The sequence below is a fragment of the Gavialis gangeticus genome, unplaced genomic scaffold (assembly GCF_001723915.1).
Source record: "Gavialis gangeticus isolate Ggan-Ray unplaced genomic scaffold, GavGan_comp1, whole genome shotgun sequence".
In the NCBI taxonomy this organism is placed as follows: domain Eukaryota; kingdom Metazoa; phylum Chordata; order Crocodylia; family Gavialidae; genus Gavialis; species Gavialis gangeticus.
In genome coordinates, this window is record NW_017729029.1 from 51,540,306 (window position 1) to 51,556,416 (window position 16,111).

Below are 16,111 nucleotides of genomic sequence, written 5' to 3' on the forward strand. Positions count from 1 at the left end.
AGTGCATTATGAGAATAACACGCACCAAAACAGTTTTCTGCATAGCTCTGTGCGCCTCGCTCATTGTACACGTATTTCTGTAGCTGCCATCCCCATTACGATAGTACCCTGTGGTTGTGTGTACTGTCTGCTGTTGGCGAGTACCAAAATTGTCTTGTAAAAGCAGTAGAAACGGGTCTGGGGGTCAGTGCAGTCAAGGTCTTGGAACGTACCCTGTTTGTGGTATTGTACAGTGGGTTCCCTTTACGCGAATTCAAGTTAAGCGCTATTTTCAAGGAACACATGTACAGCATAAAGCAAGGGAAACCAGTACACAGTAATAGTGTTTGCCAGTTCAAATGCTAGATCAGGGGTGGGCAATGTTTTTGGACATGGTGCCAAAAATGCATGCAACCTCAACTTTTAAGATGTTGGCATGCCAGGGACAGACAGCAGGGGAGTTGCGAGGGGCCCAATCCTTGTTGTGGCCGCGCAGCCCCAGCCCTTTCCCCAAGGTGCGAGTGTCAGGCAAAGTGCCTTCTCGTGCCACACTGGTACCAGTGCTGGGGAAAGCCTACCCGTGTGCTAGATCAGTGGCCTCCAAACATTTTTGATTGCGCACCCCCATCAGTAAAAAAAAAAAAAAAAACAAACACACTTTTGAGCACGCACCCCCCATATATGTATATTTATTTGAATATGTGGACCAAGTGAGGGCGCCAGCGTCAATCCGTATATTAAATATTAGTAAAGCTTTATTTTTTATCTAAAAAATTAAGAAAGAAATTAATATAAATAGAAGTTCTAGTATTTTCTCCCTGCACCCCAGTGGATCATCTTGCACACCCCACTTTGGAGACCACTGTCCTACATAATGGATTAAAGTGCAAATTACAGCTGGAAAATGGTTTTCAGTAAGCCATTCTGATTCAGCGACTCTACGTGAAGAAAAGTCATTAAAAACATACTTGTCCCCTTTATATTTTTGTAACAACAACAAATACTGAATCATATACAAGACTAGAGGGGTTTATGAGTGAATACTTCAAAAAGGAGAATAAAAATGCTTGAGCAGGCATGACTGCAGGGTATAGAGGAGTTTAGCATAAAATGGTATGGATGAACTCTGAACATTGTCAGAATTAAGAGAAACACAGAAGTTGCAGCTCAGAAATGTTAGAAATCACCACATGTCAACTGAAACCTAGCTACAGGTGTTCTGTTGACTGTTCCTGTTCCAGACAGGCTGCATATAATCAGCGATACCAGGTCTTATTTTTTTAATTGCACAAATTGCTCAACGGACATCAGTGCAGCTACTTTGGTGAATAAGGGCCGATTGATTGGTGCCCTAATTAAAAGCAATTATTTTTTTCTGGACTGACATTAACCAGCAGTAGCGCCAGTCTTGCAACCTTTACTTAGGGACAGCCCATTGTTATTTCAACTGGAATTTTGCTTAGGTAAGAGCTGCAAGATTTGCTTTAAGTAGTTACTTTTACATTAGTTATATGGTAGAACACAAACAGAACAACTGAAAATGATTGCCTTAGAGTAATAAGGCTTTGCTTCTCTGGTAATTATGATAAATGCCTTCACTGCGTCTCTGCAGGAGTCAGGCAACAAGAAGCATCTGCCAAGTTCTATTTCACTGACTATAGCTCTTGAATAACTAGAATTGATTGTGAAATTAGCTTCCTATGAGAGCCAGCAAGTTCTTTGTTAAAAAGTGCTCTCAAGAGTCCAACCTGCTCTCAAGAATCCAGGATACATATGGCCCAAATTCACTTCATTCCCCAGATATGATCTGAACAAGAAAGAAGCCACCACCAAGTTGACTTGAAACCTCCTCATATTTGGTTGCTCCTACCTGCCCTCCTTTCAGGGAGCCTTTCGTACCCACCTTGTACCTGGGTGTCCTAAGGAATCACTTGCACTGTGATAGTCATCCATAACTTAATATCCATTTCTCCAAAGTATAAGGCTATTTCAGATGAACATTACCTACCTATTCATTTTAATGGACGGACAAGTTTAACTGAACTGTTTACCAAAAAATTGTAATCGAACAGGAAATCCTTAAAAAGGTTTCTACTTTTCTCAGTGACTGATTCACTGTTAGAAAAGCTCTTTAAACTATTTTAAATGAAAATAGGGTATTCATAGATTATTAAAAAAAACAGGACTGCAACTAACAGCACAGTAATTTTTCCTACAAGTGATAACCCAATCAATTAAAAATAGAATAATGGAAGATGGATGCTAAGCTAAAAACATCTCTCAGAAGGAATGGCGCTGTTATCATGGGAGGTAACAAATATACTTTAATATATAGTTCAATGATTTAGTAGGTTTCTCAATGAGATAGAAAAACCACAAATCAAATGCGTTCCACAGCACAACTGGGGATTATTATTATTATTATTATTTTTTTTTTTTTAAAGAAACACTGTCATCGGATATCCTCCATTATTTAAACCCTATATTATCCACACAGGAATTTTGTTCGTGTGTGCACGTGTGTGTGCGCGCGCGTGCATTCCCCCCTCTCCCCCACACGTGAATACAGAACTAACTCTACTTATAGGAGTAACAGTACTATACCAAACTTAACCGCTGTGACTATTTCATATCTGTTACAGAGTACTCCCCATTTTGCATCTCTGCTCCTAGGTTCAATACAGTAACTTAACTGGTGGTATCATAACTGCTCTCAATCACAGATATCTATTAAATATGAGTCTGTTACTAATTTACACTATTCATACTGTGTTAAGCATGTGTATTTCCTCACAAAATACTACATTTTCACTTATCTCAACAGCTTCTCAGTGGATTTGGGTAACCAAAGATTCACTTTAATATAAAAATTCAATGACTTGCTTTAATTGCTAATTAAAAGTGGGATCAATCTAAACCAAAAAAAAACCAAAACAAAAAACTGAGCCAGAATATACAACTAAATATTAGCGGGGAAAGGAAAAACTGTGTAAATCCAATTCAACAGATTATGAATTGCCTGGAATCTAAATATTCCCAACTTTTTTTTTTTTTTTAAAATAGAACCCTTCCTTCCCAGACAAGTCCAACAGAATAGGAATAAATAAAAGCATGCTGACCTGCCAGTGTGCTAGTGTGTCGAAATGCTCTGACTTGTGAATCTGATAGTCCTGTAAGTAGTGAAATCACTGTATCCATCATATATTCATCATATATGATACTATATTGACACTGCCGGACCAGTACTCCAATGAATTCACAAAAACTGGATTTGAACTTCTTCCACTGAGGACCAGCCATAGTAAGTGGATAATCTCCGCTATCCTGTAAGCAGGAACAGGAAAACAGCAACAGAAAAAGGTTAAACTTCTTAAAGTCTTAGCCACCACGTAATTAAATACAATACGAAAGCATATAATATATAGAGGCTGTTGACTGTAGCTGTGTTGGTCTATGGACACAGACAGACGAGGCTCTTTGGGTAAACGTGCCGCCTTTTATTACACCAACTAAATAGCTGGAAAAATTGTTCTTTGCAAGCTTTCAGATACAAACACCTTTCTTCAGGCACAGGGACCTGTCTAGCCCCCAGCTGGAGTCCCATGGGGGGCAGGGGAGCGGGTTTAATTCCTCCCCCCACCTCAAAGTACCAGCCTGGGCCAGCATCTGGCCATGTCCTCATTCAAGGGGACAGCAGGGAAAGAGCCTGTCAAGGCTCTTTCTCCCTCTCCTCCCTAGGCACACCCTGGGTGGGGCGTTTGAACTCCCCCCCATCATACTCAGCTCAAGCAGGGATGGGGGGAAAAAGCCTCCGAGGGCTTTCCTTCCAACTGCCCAGCCACTGCCAAAAGGAAGGGAGGGCACCCCCCCAAGCTTCTGGCCTGAGCCACTGCATGCATGTGGCTGCATTTCTGGAATCAAAAATGAGCGTCTGTTCACTTGCTTCTCAGCTTAATCTACACAGGTCAGTCTAACCTGCTAAAATTGAATCAATTCCGCCTCAAGCTTTTTGATAGTCTGTACTTAGTCTAAGAAAGCAGCAAATAATGCTGCAACTGCTCTCTTGCTACCAAACTCCCAGACTCTTGGGGAGCCTCATAGGCCAGCTTACACCACTGTGGGACAGATCTGGCCCATGGACTAGGGGTTAAGCACCCCTAATCTAGTCTAACCAGAAGTGCCACGTAAATATTTCCTACGTTAGACATGATGCTCATGAGACATGGAATCACGGCTGAGATAAAGATGTCAAGAGGCATCGGTGCATCAGATTGAACGTTCTTGACACTACAAACAACTCCACTATCACCCAGTGAAAAGAATGGATGCACAGAGCTCCTTTCTGCCTCAAAATGACTTCTCAAAGCCTCTCGAGAGAGAGAAACACATGAAGGTATGTCCAGACAAAAAGTAAATCTGACACGTAATTTCTCATTTGCCTTCAGTAAGTACTTCTGCAGTGCCCTCCCCCCCACCTCCTTAACAGACTAGCAACATTACACTTCTGTAGGAAAGTTAAGGTGTACTTAGAAGGACTGAATGGCTGTCATCCTGATCTAACGTCCAACAAGAAACCACAATACTTCGTAGACATTAATTCCAAGCATCAGTATGAGAGGATTTTATGGACACACAGAAGAGAACATAACCACTCATCACATACATTATTGCCAATCCTTCTGCTACTAGAACTCTAACTTAATAAGAAACAGGTTTTGATATAGAGTGTAACCCAATTAGAAAGTCCAAAACTAGACAGGGTATTTGGTCTTATTGGGATAGGTTATAAACAAGAATGTTTTTGGATGCCTACAGTTATTCCCAAGCAGTAAGTGAACATCTTTTGACACATGACAAAATTTTCATTTTACTTTGCAGAGCCTAAGGCTAATGATAAAATCCAGAGTTATACACTGATTTCTGGGAAAAGACTGTTACCATTTTAGGCAGAAGTGTTGTATTATGTTTTAAAGCAACCTTATTTTATTAGAATATAAGGCAAGAATGATCACGGATCAGACTGACTCGCCCTAATGTTTGAGGCAATAACCAACAAGGTGGCAATTTTAAACCATCAATAGGATGGAAAACCATCAGTATGATATGAACCAAATTCAAGTCACTGGGATTTAAGGATTCATAAAGCTTGTAAGATAAATTCAATGAGTAATAAGCAGACTTCTCAGTTTAATGGTCTAGACCTAGCACTTTAAGAACCTGGACCTTTATCTCCAAGTACCCAAGTATATGAACTCCATGTAAATAATGCTCTTTAAGTACAAAGTACTGACAGTGCAGTCAACTTAACAAGCATTAATTACAGCACTGTTAGTGCCACGGTATTAGTATTAGCAGGCCCAGTACTGACCTGTTTTTTCATTTTCAAAGCTTCTAATAGCAGCACCTTGACAGCTGCTTTCCTTTCACTGTTTCAGATGCAGTTAAACCAAGTGCAATAAATTACAAAAAAGACGGTTACAGTTAGCATGCTCTTAACCAAAGTATAATTAAGCTTCAAAGTAGCCCATGAGGCTGAAATATGCCAAGAACTTCTGTTTACACACTGAACCACTATTTGGGGCTAGACTCATGCTATGCAGTGAAGTGAAGTAGGCAGTAAGCATAGAGATGGAATACACAGTACTTTAAAAAATATTTACCCGAAAATAGAAGAGAGTCCCACGTATGCATATAAAATAAGCTGACTGACACCTAAAGATTAAGACAACCTATTCTGGTTCAAAACATATTTAAGTCTGGTATCTGGGGTATATCGTTTTCCTTTCATTATCATGATGCCTAGAAACTTCAATCAAGATGGGTGGCTTGCTGTGCTGGCTATGGATAAATGTATGGTAAAAGTTAGTTGAGTAATCAGAGAATAGAAATCAGAAAAAATTCTTCAGAAGAACACTACTTTTTGTAGACACTTCTTCCAAAGAGGTCTACATTTTTATTTTTATTTTTAGAGAAACTAATTCCAGAACATGCCACTGAAGGAAAACAGTGGAGCGCTATGAGTCTTCAGAAAACATTTATGCTGATAGTTTTTTCCTTGCAAACGAGGTGCATCTAGGGATATATTTTACCCCTACTGAAAGACATGTGTACTGATGTACTCAATTTATCTCTACTGAAACAACACATAACTATGGCATCATCTAATAAAAGGATGAACAGACTGTCTTTGTTAAACAGTACAAGCACTTTGATAGCTGGTTTACCACAGAATAAACGCTGTGTTGACCTTCAAACATCAACAACTTGGCAGGATGAGAATACCAGACTAGCTTGATAACTATACAGAACTGCTTTCTTCAAAAAATAAAGGATTACTCCGTTTGGGATAACATCTCGCTGGCAATCTGGTGACCAAAGAGCCTCAGTCTTGCAACTGAAATAAGTCACCACCACCAAAATGTTCATCAATGAACATGGCTTGAGCCTTCACAGGAAACACAAGCTTCCTAAGCCAAAACATCCACACAAGGCTAACAATGAATTAATTACCTGTTATGTCTGAACATGAGATAAGTCAATTTGGGACCTTTGATACTTGCTGGTATTATTTGCAAAGACCAAGATGCTCTAAGAAGATTATTTACTTTTAGACCCATTTAAAACTTGCTTCTGCATCCATAATAGTGCTATTCTGTAAGCTAAAAACCTAACATTTTCAGTATCATTTATGACTATACAGAAATTAAATTTGTGCCTAGATTTAAGAGTTTCAACTTTACTTTTTAAACACAAGCAGACACTTCAAATCACCTGGAAGCACACAAACCTGGAAGCATAATTTTAACATTCTGAAAGGCTGATGCTACTGAAAAGGATCCCCTGGTCCCTCACCTCCTAATAGTGCCATCAGGCTCAAACAGCTTTCAAGAGTTCTTCCTCATGATGAGGTTTCAGGTTCACAATTTCCATTTTAAAGAAATAATATTGCATTAATGCATCTTGTCTTTTTTCCTGTAAGGGATCTGTATTTTTCAGACTTGCATCAAATTCAAATTTGACTTCAAAGGCACAACAATGTACAAAATAAAGTTCTACATCTGATATCATGATTCTGATTACATGAATTATTCAAGACTTTCACTCAAGAAACATGTCATTAAAACCAGTTACAAAGTTTTATTCGTATATTTAACAGATCATCTATTTTTGAAACTTAATTCTGGGAATAATGTGATCTAGCAGCGTGAACAGGTAAAACTGAAAACCTTTGTGGGTCACATGAAACTACCGGAAGTTAAAGCATTACCTCATCAAACTCTTCAGTCATTTTTCGGATTATTTCAGAATTCTGCATGTGTCGAAACATCTCTGCCGTAACAACTCCTACAATTCACAGACATTAGATTAATACTGTAGATATGAAAGAGGAATGACAGATTGCATATTACCCAAAGCAATTTAAATTGGACACTGTAAATTAACACAGGTAGAAGTTTTTTGTTTGTCATGTTCAAGTTACACAGCCAGGCAAAAAATGAATCTCATCTCACATATTCATTGCCTGCATTTAGAAGCACTATTAAAGTACAGAGGGTTGAACCAAAATCATACCTGCAGACAGTGATATAAAAAAACATTATAATTTCCCTTCAAACTGAAAATACCTTCAGGGTACATTAAAGTTTTGATTTTTAAATATTTAAAGGTATCCACATCTAGAAAAATGGACACGGTCATTTTTTAACTTTATAGTTTGGTACCCACGCCTACAGTTTACAAAACTGTGTTGCAGACAATATTCCCAATTCACATAAAAGGACAACCTTCTTTGAGACACAAGTTCTCATAACTCTTAAAGATAAGGGATGGGGTGAACTCAAAAATCCCAAAAAACACAGACATTAAGAATGCATTAGATCTTATATTTTTCTTCCTACCACCTCCTCTCCACCACAAAAAAAATCAAATCAAATCAACCAAAATAAAATTCAAGAGCATTATAGAAATTTCAAGTCAAGGCAATATAAACGGAAGTGCTGTGAGGGCAGTTTGCCCGCATCCCATAACAAGGGAAATACCAGTCCATCGATCTTTAGAAACCCTTCCAGCCCAACAAAAAGGCAAATAAGCAGCTGAAGAAGGAATGAAGGCCTGCAAAATATCACTACTCAATGCCACATCTTTTTGGTGGACAAAGTAGAAGGACAGCCCTCTCCACCAATCAGTAGCAATGGAGGAGGCCTCCAGGGCCTCTTGACCAATCATCAGTGAGGGGCAGGGCTGCTGTGAAATGTCCACGGAAATGGTTCTGTGCACTGAAAAAGACCCTTCACCTCACCCCAGTTTAGGCAGGTCCCTAGCCCTCATGATAAGAAAATGAGCAGCTGTAGCGTACAGCAGTATATCAACATGCATCTTACCTTTGCAGCCTGAACACTGAATAAAGAAGTTGATGAGATCAAGAAGTGCTATATCTCTGTCATGTTTGTATGACTCTATCCAGTCATCCACTACAGACTGGGAGGGTGGGGGAAAAAAACAAAACAAAACATTGACTCATTAGTTCTTTTTAAAAATTGGCAAAAAGGTAACTTATTACTGAGCATCAGGAGCACACAAAAGCACATGTAATTTTTTCATCTCCTATTAGCAAATGGAACTCTTAAGACTATTACCCCTGCAAAACATATACGTATACGCACACATACAATAGGAACAGAACAAATGACTACAGCATAACATTATGCTTCCTAACACATATTCTTAGAAGAAAATTTAGGTTTTAAACAAAAGAATGTTTCTTAATCTACATAAGCAGTTCTTTCCAGGTACTTCATTGGAGTCCACACTTCAGTACCTACTTCCAGAGTAAGACTGCCAGGAACTTCCTATTTTCCTTAAAATGTTGAACTTTTCATGAACTGTTCCTTGAATATCAGCTATTCAAGAGATCTTGAAAACTGGGGCAAAGACTAAGATTTTGTTCTACACTTAAACAATTTGCTATCTTAAATATACTTATAGGGCTGTATCAGCTAATGCCCCAGTAGAGACATCTACAAGGCATATCTTTTGCTGGTATAGCTTAAACTTGTGAATATGAATAAGCAATAAATGCAAAAGGATGTGCTTGTTGGTTCTACACAAGGACTTCTGTCCACACTCTCTTAAAGCCCTGATTTTTTCACATTCTGAACCAATATAACTACCAGGCCTGTGCGAAGCGGCTAGTATTTGCTTCAGATTCAGCCGATTCCAGGGGCAGCGATTCAGTGATTTGAATCATAGTCCCGAATCAATCCGGCCACTAAATCTCCAAAAATCGCCCAGGCCCACTCTACCAGCCTGGCAATGGCTGCCGTGCCCACCCCAGGTCCAGCACTTTGGAGAGGAAAAAAAAAAAAAAGCCCCAACTCAGCAGGTGCTGTTGAGTGGGGGGAGGAGAGAAAGCCCCACTGCCCCATGCTGCGTGGGGGGCTCTGCATGGGCCCCCCGAAGCCCCAAGGCCACTGCAGGAGCAGTGAGTCCAGGGCTTTTCTCAGGTCTTTTTCTTAAAGGGCTGGAGCTGGGGCAGGCGGGGCACCCATGGGGGGTCTGCAGGGCTTGCGGCAGAGCCCCCCACACAGTGTGGGGCAGTGGGGATTGCCCCCCACCCAGCAGCAGCCGGTGAGTTGGGGCTTTTTTATAAAGCACCAGGAGCTGACGTGGGAGGGGGGACAGGGGGAACAGGCAGGGGTCCCCCCGCATGGCCCCCCCCCCAATCCCTAGTACTTACCAGCTCCGAGTCCAGCTGCAGCCCCGTTGCAGCCGCTGGGGACTTTCCGAATCAAAGCTCTCTAAAATTTTTTCCAACCTTTTAATTGGTCCTGATTTGGTCTGGATTCAGAGATTCGGCCACCGAATCAGGCCACTTCTCTGCTGAAACGAATCAGGGACTGAAGCTTCACACGGCCCTACTATCCTTTGCTTTCTGAACTTTTCCATTTTCCCCCGCTCAAAGATGTATAGTAGAAACTTGAACTTTATTATAGATTTATAGATGCTAGGGTCAGAAGGGACCTCAACAGATCATCGAGTCCGACCCCCTGCCTAGGCAGGAAAGAGTGCTGGAGTCAGATGACCGCAGCCAGATGCCTTCTCTTAAAGACCCCCAAGATAGGGGAGAGCACCACCTCCCTTGGAAGCCCATTCCAAATTTTGGCCACCCTTACTGTGAAGAAGTTTTTCCTGATGTCTAGCTTAAATCTGCTCTCTGTCAGTTTATGACCATTGTTCCTTGTTACCCAAAGAAGCGCCCTGGTGAACAGAGCTTCTCCGATCCCTTCCTGCATGTCCCCCTAATGAAATTTGTAGGTGGCCACAAGATTACCTCTCAGCCTTCTCTTGCGGAGGCTGAAGAGGTCCCGGTCCCTCAGTCTCTCCTCATAGGGCTCGTCCTGTAAGCCCCTAGCCATAGGAGTGGCCCTCCTCTGGATCCTCTTGAGCATATCAACATCCTTCTTGAAGTATGGCACCCAAAACTGGACTCAGTACTCCAACTGTGGTCTGACCAATGCTGCATAGAGGGAAAGTATCACCTCCTTGGATCTATTTGTCATGCATCTGCTAATGCATGATAAAGTGCGGCTAGTTTTGCTGATGATTTCATTACACTGACGACTCATGTTCATCTTGGAGTTCACTATGACTCTGTGATCTCTTTCCACTTCTGAGCTGCTGAGAGGGTCACTTCCCAGCCAGTAGACGTGCTGGGTATTTCTGCGCCCTAAGTGCAGCACTTTGCACTTGTCCTTGTTGTACTGCATCCTATTGTGTACTGCCCACTTTTCTAACCTGCACTCATTCCCCAGAGTTTAGGGCAAAGTACACTTCACGCCCACATCCAAGTCACTGATGAAGATATTGAAGAGTACAGGTCCAAGGACCAAACCCTGCAGGGCCCCACTACCCACATCCTTCCAGGTTGATACTGACCAGGTCTACTACCCCTCTCTGGGTGCGAACACTAAGCCAATCTGTCACCCACTGGACCGTGTAAACATCTATGTCACAGACTTGTAATTTATTTACGAGAACAGAATGAGATACTGTATTGAAGGCCTTCCTGAAGTCCAAGAAAACAACATCCACCTCTACTCCTGAGTCTAAGCATTTTGTGACCCTGTCATAAACAAAACCAGATTGGTCAGGCAAGATCTCCCTGCTACAAATCTATGCGGGTTTCCCTGCTGCATTATTTTCCCACTGGACTCCCACAAACATGATCCTTCACAATCTTTTTAAAGACCTTTCCAAGGATGGAGGTGAGACTGACTCAGAACCTCCTTCCTCCTCTTCTTGAAAATAGGGACCACATTGGCCCTCTTCCAGTCCTCTGGGACCTGACCTGAGCGCTCAAACAGCCACGCCAGTGGTTCTGTTATGACACCAGTCAGTTCCTTTAGCACCCTCAGATGCAGCTCATCTAGGCCTGCTGACTTGAACACATCCAATCCATTCAAGTGACTCTGCACCAAGCCAGTTGGTGGGCTGGTGTCCCTCTGCTGCCCATCTACGAACCCATTAGGAGACTAATCTTGAGCCCTGTTCAGGAACACTAGGGCAAAAAACTCATTGAATAGCTCAGCCTTGCCCCCCCCGTCTGTCACTAATTGCTCCTCCTTGTTCAGTAAGGGTCCTATGCTGCCCTGTGTCTTCCTTTTACTCCCTACATACCTAACAAAAGACTTTTTGTTGTCTTCAATTTGTGTTGCCAGCCTCAGCTCTGTAGTTGCTTTGGCCTTTCTAACTGCCTCCCTGCAAGTACAGGCCAAGTAAGCATACTCCTCCTTAGTAGCTTCCCCCTGCTTCCACTGCCTATTATGCCTTCTTTTTTGCCCTTAGGCTCCCGTGGATTTCCCCGTGTAGCCAAGGAAGTTTTCTGGCTCCTTTCCCCTTTTTCCCCTCGTACTGGAATAGTCTCCCTCTGCGCCCAAAGGATCACTTCCTTTAGGAATGACCAGCCTTCCTGGACTCGCATCTGGCCAATACTGTTTTCCTGCAGCACGTCGTTGACTAAACTCCTGAGCACACTGAAGTTAGCCGTCCTAAAGTCAAGCACTTCCGCCCTACTAGTTATCTTACCCACCCTATGCCATATGGTGAGAATTCAATTGACTGGTGGGCACTGTCCCCAAGGTGACCACAAATCTGCAGCTCCCCTACCAGGTCCTTTCCCATAGCCAACACCACGTCCAGTAAGGCATTCCCCCTAGTGGGACCATATACCTCCTGCATTAGGAGGAAAACCCTACTGATTGAAAGGGTCAACATTAGCAAAAACCTACAAGTGAAACAGCCACCCTCACCAACATAGCAATATTATCAAAGGATGTCTAAAACCACTGTTTGGTCCTTTTCACCCTCTCTGACACTTGTTTTACGTATTCATACAATTAGAGGAAAAGGGATTATGCAACAGAAGCCTTCCTGTTGCTTCACGGACGAAGCTCTAGAAGAATCTGTAACACTGAAATGGTGGCATCCAGAGATTAATGCAGCCTCTTTAGGCAGACTTCCCAGTGGCAATTCATGATTCCATGAGACCAAATTTAAGACCATGAATCACTCTTAACTCTTCTTTTCACAAGGCTCTCTCCATCACGGATCTGGAGAGACAGCTGCCAGCACCCCTCAAATAAATGTATCTTTATTTTACCACTTTATATGGGTTATTGAAGGATTTATATCTACCTATTGAAAAAATGTGGTGCTCAAGTTACTTAAAAATAGGAATTTTCATTCTGTGGGAATTCCAAAAAGTGTTCCATATCAGAATGAAAAAAATAGGAATTAAAAAATCTCCCCCCCTCCAAATCCAAAACTTTCTAAACTTAAGTTTATTTTGCCCGGACAATTTTTTAATGCAATTTTACCTGGAAACCCAAGCTCTGCAGTTCCAAATTAAGCTTTGCAGGAGGGACCCTTGGCATCTTAGAGCACCAACCCTGTAACAGTCTTTCTGCCAAGGAGGCAGAGGGGTAAATATGGCAGACAGGGTTCCACTGAAGTCCTCCATGGTTCCAAGAAATGTCTTGGTGTCAACAAACTGGCTTTTTCTACTGGCAAGTTTCTGCGCACAAGCCCCATAACTGTATTTACAAGATCACTTGGGGACTGCCTACTCCAGAAACTTATCACAGAGTGAAATTTCCTGGCCAGGATCCAAATCGGTTCCTGCTCAGATCATTTTGATAAGCAGTAGGCAGCATATTAGAAAGTTATAGCAAAAACAATGATAGAGCCTTAATTCTGGTTTTGTTTTGTTTTTTTGTTTTTTTTACCTCCGCTTATTTAACAAGAAGAGTTTGTGTGTTACCCTTGGTCATTAGTTAATTCCTTTTAAAATGTTTATTGAGCTCTGGTAACCTCCAAGCCATTTAAAATTGCCGTTTTATTATTCCCCATCTTGGTAATTATCAACATTATGCATGTCTGAATATATAGTCATCTGAAGCTACTTGGCACGATAAGGTGTCAACCAACATCTCCTCAGGGAGATTGATAATGTAGCCCCTTACATTATAAAAGTGACTGTCATTTTTATTGTCATTATTTATACCCTCTTTACTTTCTATATTCTTGCTGACAATGAAATGGTCAGTTTCACTTTATATTCTTTATGCTGCAAAATCTGGGTTTAGGCAATCATAAGACTTTTTAAATGCCTGTCATTAAAAATTTATTAAAGATTCCAAAAAAAAGTCTGCTCTGATTTTATTACTATTATTATTTTTGCAAAACATCCATTCTGACACATTTAAATTTACAATCCTTTCAAATACCACAGAGACGCAGATCTTACCTGCATAGCACTCTTGCCCATTTTAACTACTTCAAACAGCATCATGTTTTCCACACCATTCTGTTGGTGATGCCCATTCATCCGATTTGGACCACCAGGCTTCCCTCCTCCGTTTCCACCTTTCCCCTTTTCCCCTGGGCCTTTTTTTCCCTTTTTACAAGTCTGCAAACAAAAGTGAGATTTAAATTATGGTCAAGTTATCACCCTAGGGAATCCGATAATGATACAAATAACTCTAAGCCTTTCTTCTGATGTAAACGATGATTTCTGAAGAGTAGAGTTATTGATTATGACTTATTTTATTTGAAAATGGGATCTAACCTGAAGGTAGTCATACACAGACTTATTTTTAAAATGTCTGCAATATAATATTTGTACTTAGCGAGAACAACTTGATCAAACTGCTTTCCACTTGTTAAAAATATCTGGGTATTTGTTTTATGATATGGGTAAAACAGCTTCTGAAATCCTCTTACAATATACTCCAAGACAGACACTCCTCTCCTGAGTGTCTGTCAAGTAATTCAGATGTTCAGGGAGTAATTTATGTAACAGGTTTGAAAAAAGTTCAGATCAGAGGAGTACACAGATAAAATAAACCTGTTAGGGGAAAAAGTACCAATTGTTATAATAATAAAATATTAGGTTAGCTTTATTTTTAATTATCTTTATTTGCTGGGACAAAGGAATCCTCAGCTAGTAATTTTATTGAAAGGTTTAAAAAGCCTTCACCAAGTTTCATTATTTTTAAGTACTTTTAACATAAAGAGCACTAAAATTATATTGACCAATAAACAAAACCATTGTATCAGCATGTAATCTAAGCTTAGGTACCACTTCAGTGGAATTAAGTAAAAGAACAATTAACGCTTCTTTTTGACAATACCTTACTATAGTGGTTCTCAACTTTTTTAGACTCAAAGTACCCCTCCAAAACTTTTCAAAATATAGCAGCACTCTATTAAAAAATCTGCATTTAAATATATTATGCATAATATACACATTGTAATATTATAAATATGTAAACAACTGATAGGGTCATATTTCAATTATCCCATTGCCACCACAGCCAGGTCAAACTTCACTGCATAACTCCTGCAGAGCCAGATTGGGAAGTGGCTGTGACAGGAGCATGGGGTCTTGCTGCCTCCTCTCTCATGTTAACCCTGCGTGGCATCTCCCAGAAATAAGGGAAGTGTCCCTTGCATCGGTTTTCAGAAGGCACTCTGGAGCCTAATTGAGAAGCAGCTATTACAGAGAGGCGCACCTGTTGGCATGACATTGTACAGGCAGGTCATCACACCTGCTGAGTCTTCCTGGTTCGACTCCAACAAGCCTCCTGAAAATGGAGGCACGTGGTCCAGATCTACCTGGGTTAGTTCCAATGCGCCTGGCACTCCAAGTGAGAACCGCTGCCTTAGTAACATGCATTTAAAAGGCAAATATATTCCTCTGTACTTAAATAAAAAAGTAGGAATATGAACTCTTTTCATTTGAGATTTTTTTTTAAAAGGTATGAGGTATTCACAGGCCAATTTTCCCCACTATGATACAGAGAACTTATGAGCACCAAAACATGTGCTTGTTCATTTCCATCAGCAAAAAAAAAATATTATCCCAGATTAACTAAACATACTTTTCCTTTGCCTTGTTTTTGATTTTTTCCTTCAATATCTTCAAAGTCTGTATCAGAAGAAAAGTGTGTTTCAGACTCCCTGAAAAAGACAAAGCACATAGTTACACAATTCCTTGGAAGCCAGCAATATATATAGCAGAGCTAAAATTGTATCTTCAATAAATATACCATATCAACTCTACTTGAACAAGTATTTAAAATGTGGCCTTTCATTTTAAACGCTCAGAGGTGGATGAATAAATATATAATTTTTGTTTTTCTGCATTACAAACTGAACAAAAGGTTTGATTTCTGAAGTATATGCTTTGATGAAAGAGAAAAAGATGGGTAAGAAAACCATCAGTGAAACGGTAGTTTACTAGATTCTTCACAGAACATGAATGTTTATTAAAGTTTTGTACATATGCTTCAGTTATCAAACCACATTCCATATTTTACCAACATCTGCAACAGTTGCCAAAAAAGTAAAAGCTTCCCTCAACCTTAAAAACAGAGAGGCCTGTTCTCTTGGTAAGTTCATGAAATACATGTATGCATCAACAAGAGTTATATTTATATTAAGACATGTGTAAATACAGCAATTCAAAAGCCATTTACCTTAGGAGATAAATTCAAGCTAGAATCATAAAATACTAGTTAGAATTCTCTACACTTCTATTTTAACAATTTAAAAAAGAGCTTTGTACATACTT

The 16,111-nt window shown here is 40.5% G+C and overlaps 1 protein-coding gene across 1 annotated transcript in view; it reads right to left on the reverse strand.

Moving 5' to 3' along the window:
- Positions 1 to 16,111, reverse strand: part of STAG2 (stromal antigen 2) — an 89,069-nt gene that overhangs the window by 62,560 nt on the left and 10,398 nt on the right. The window contains exons 2-6 of the mRNA XM_019521571.1: positions 15,420 to 15,498; positions 13,784 to 13,945; positions 8,361 to 8,457; positions 7,247 to 7,323; positions 3,099 to 3,303 (exon numbers count right to left, since the gene is read on the reverse strand). Coding sequence (XP_019377116.1) covers positions 3,099 to 3,303; positions 7,247 to 7,323; positions 8,361 to 8,457; positions 13,784 to 13,945; positions 15,420 to 15,498 — 620 coding nt within the window. The remainder of the gene's footprint in view (positions 1 to 3,098; positions 3,304 to 7,246; positions 7,324 to 8,360; positions 8,458 to 13,783; positions 13,946 to 15,419; positions 15,499 to 16,111) is intronic.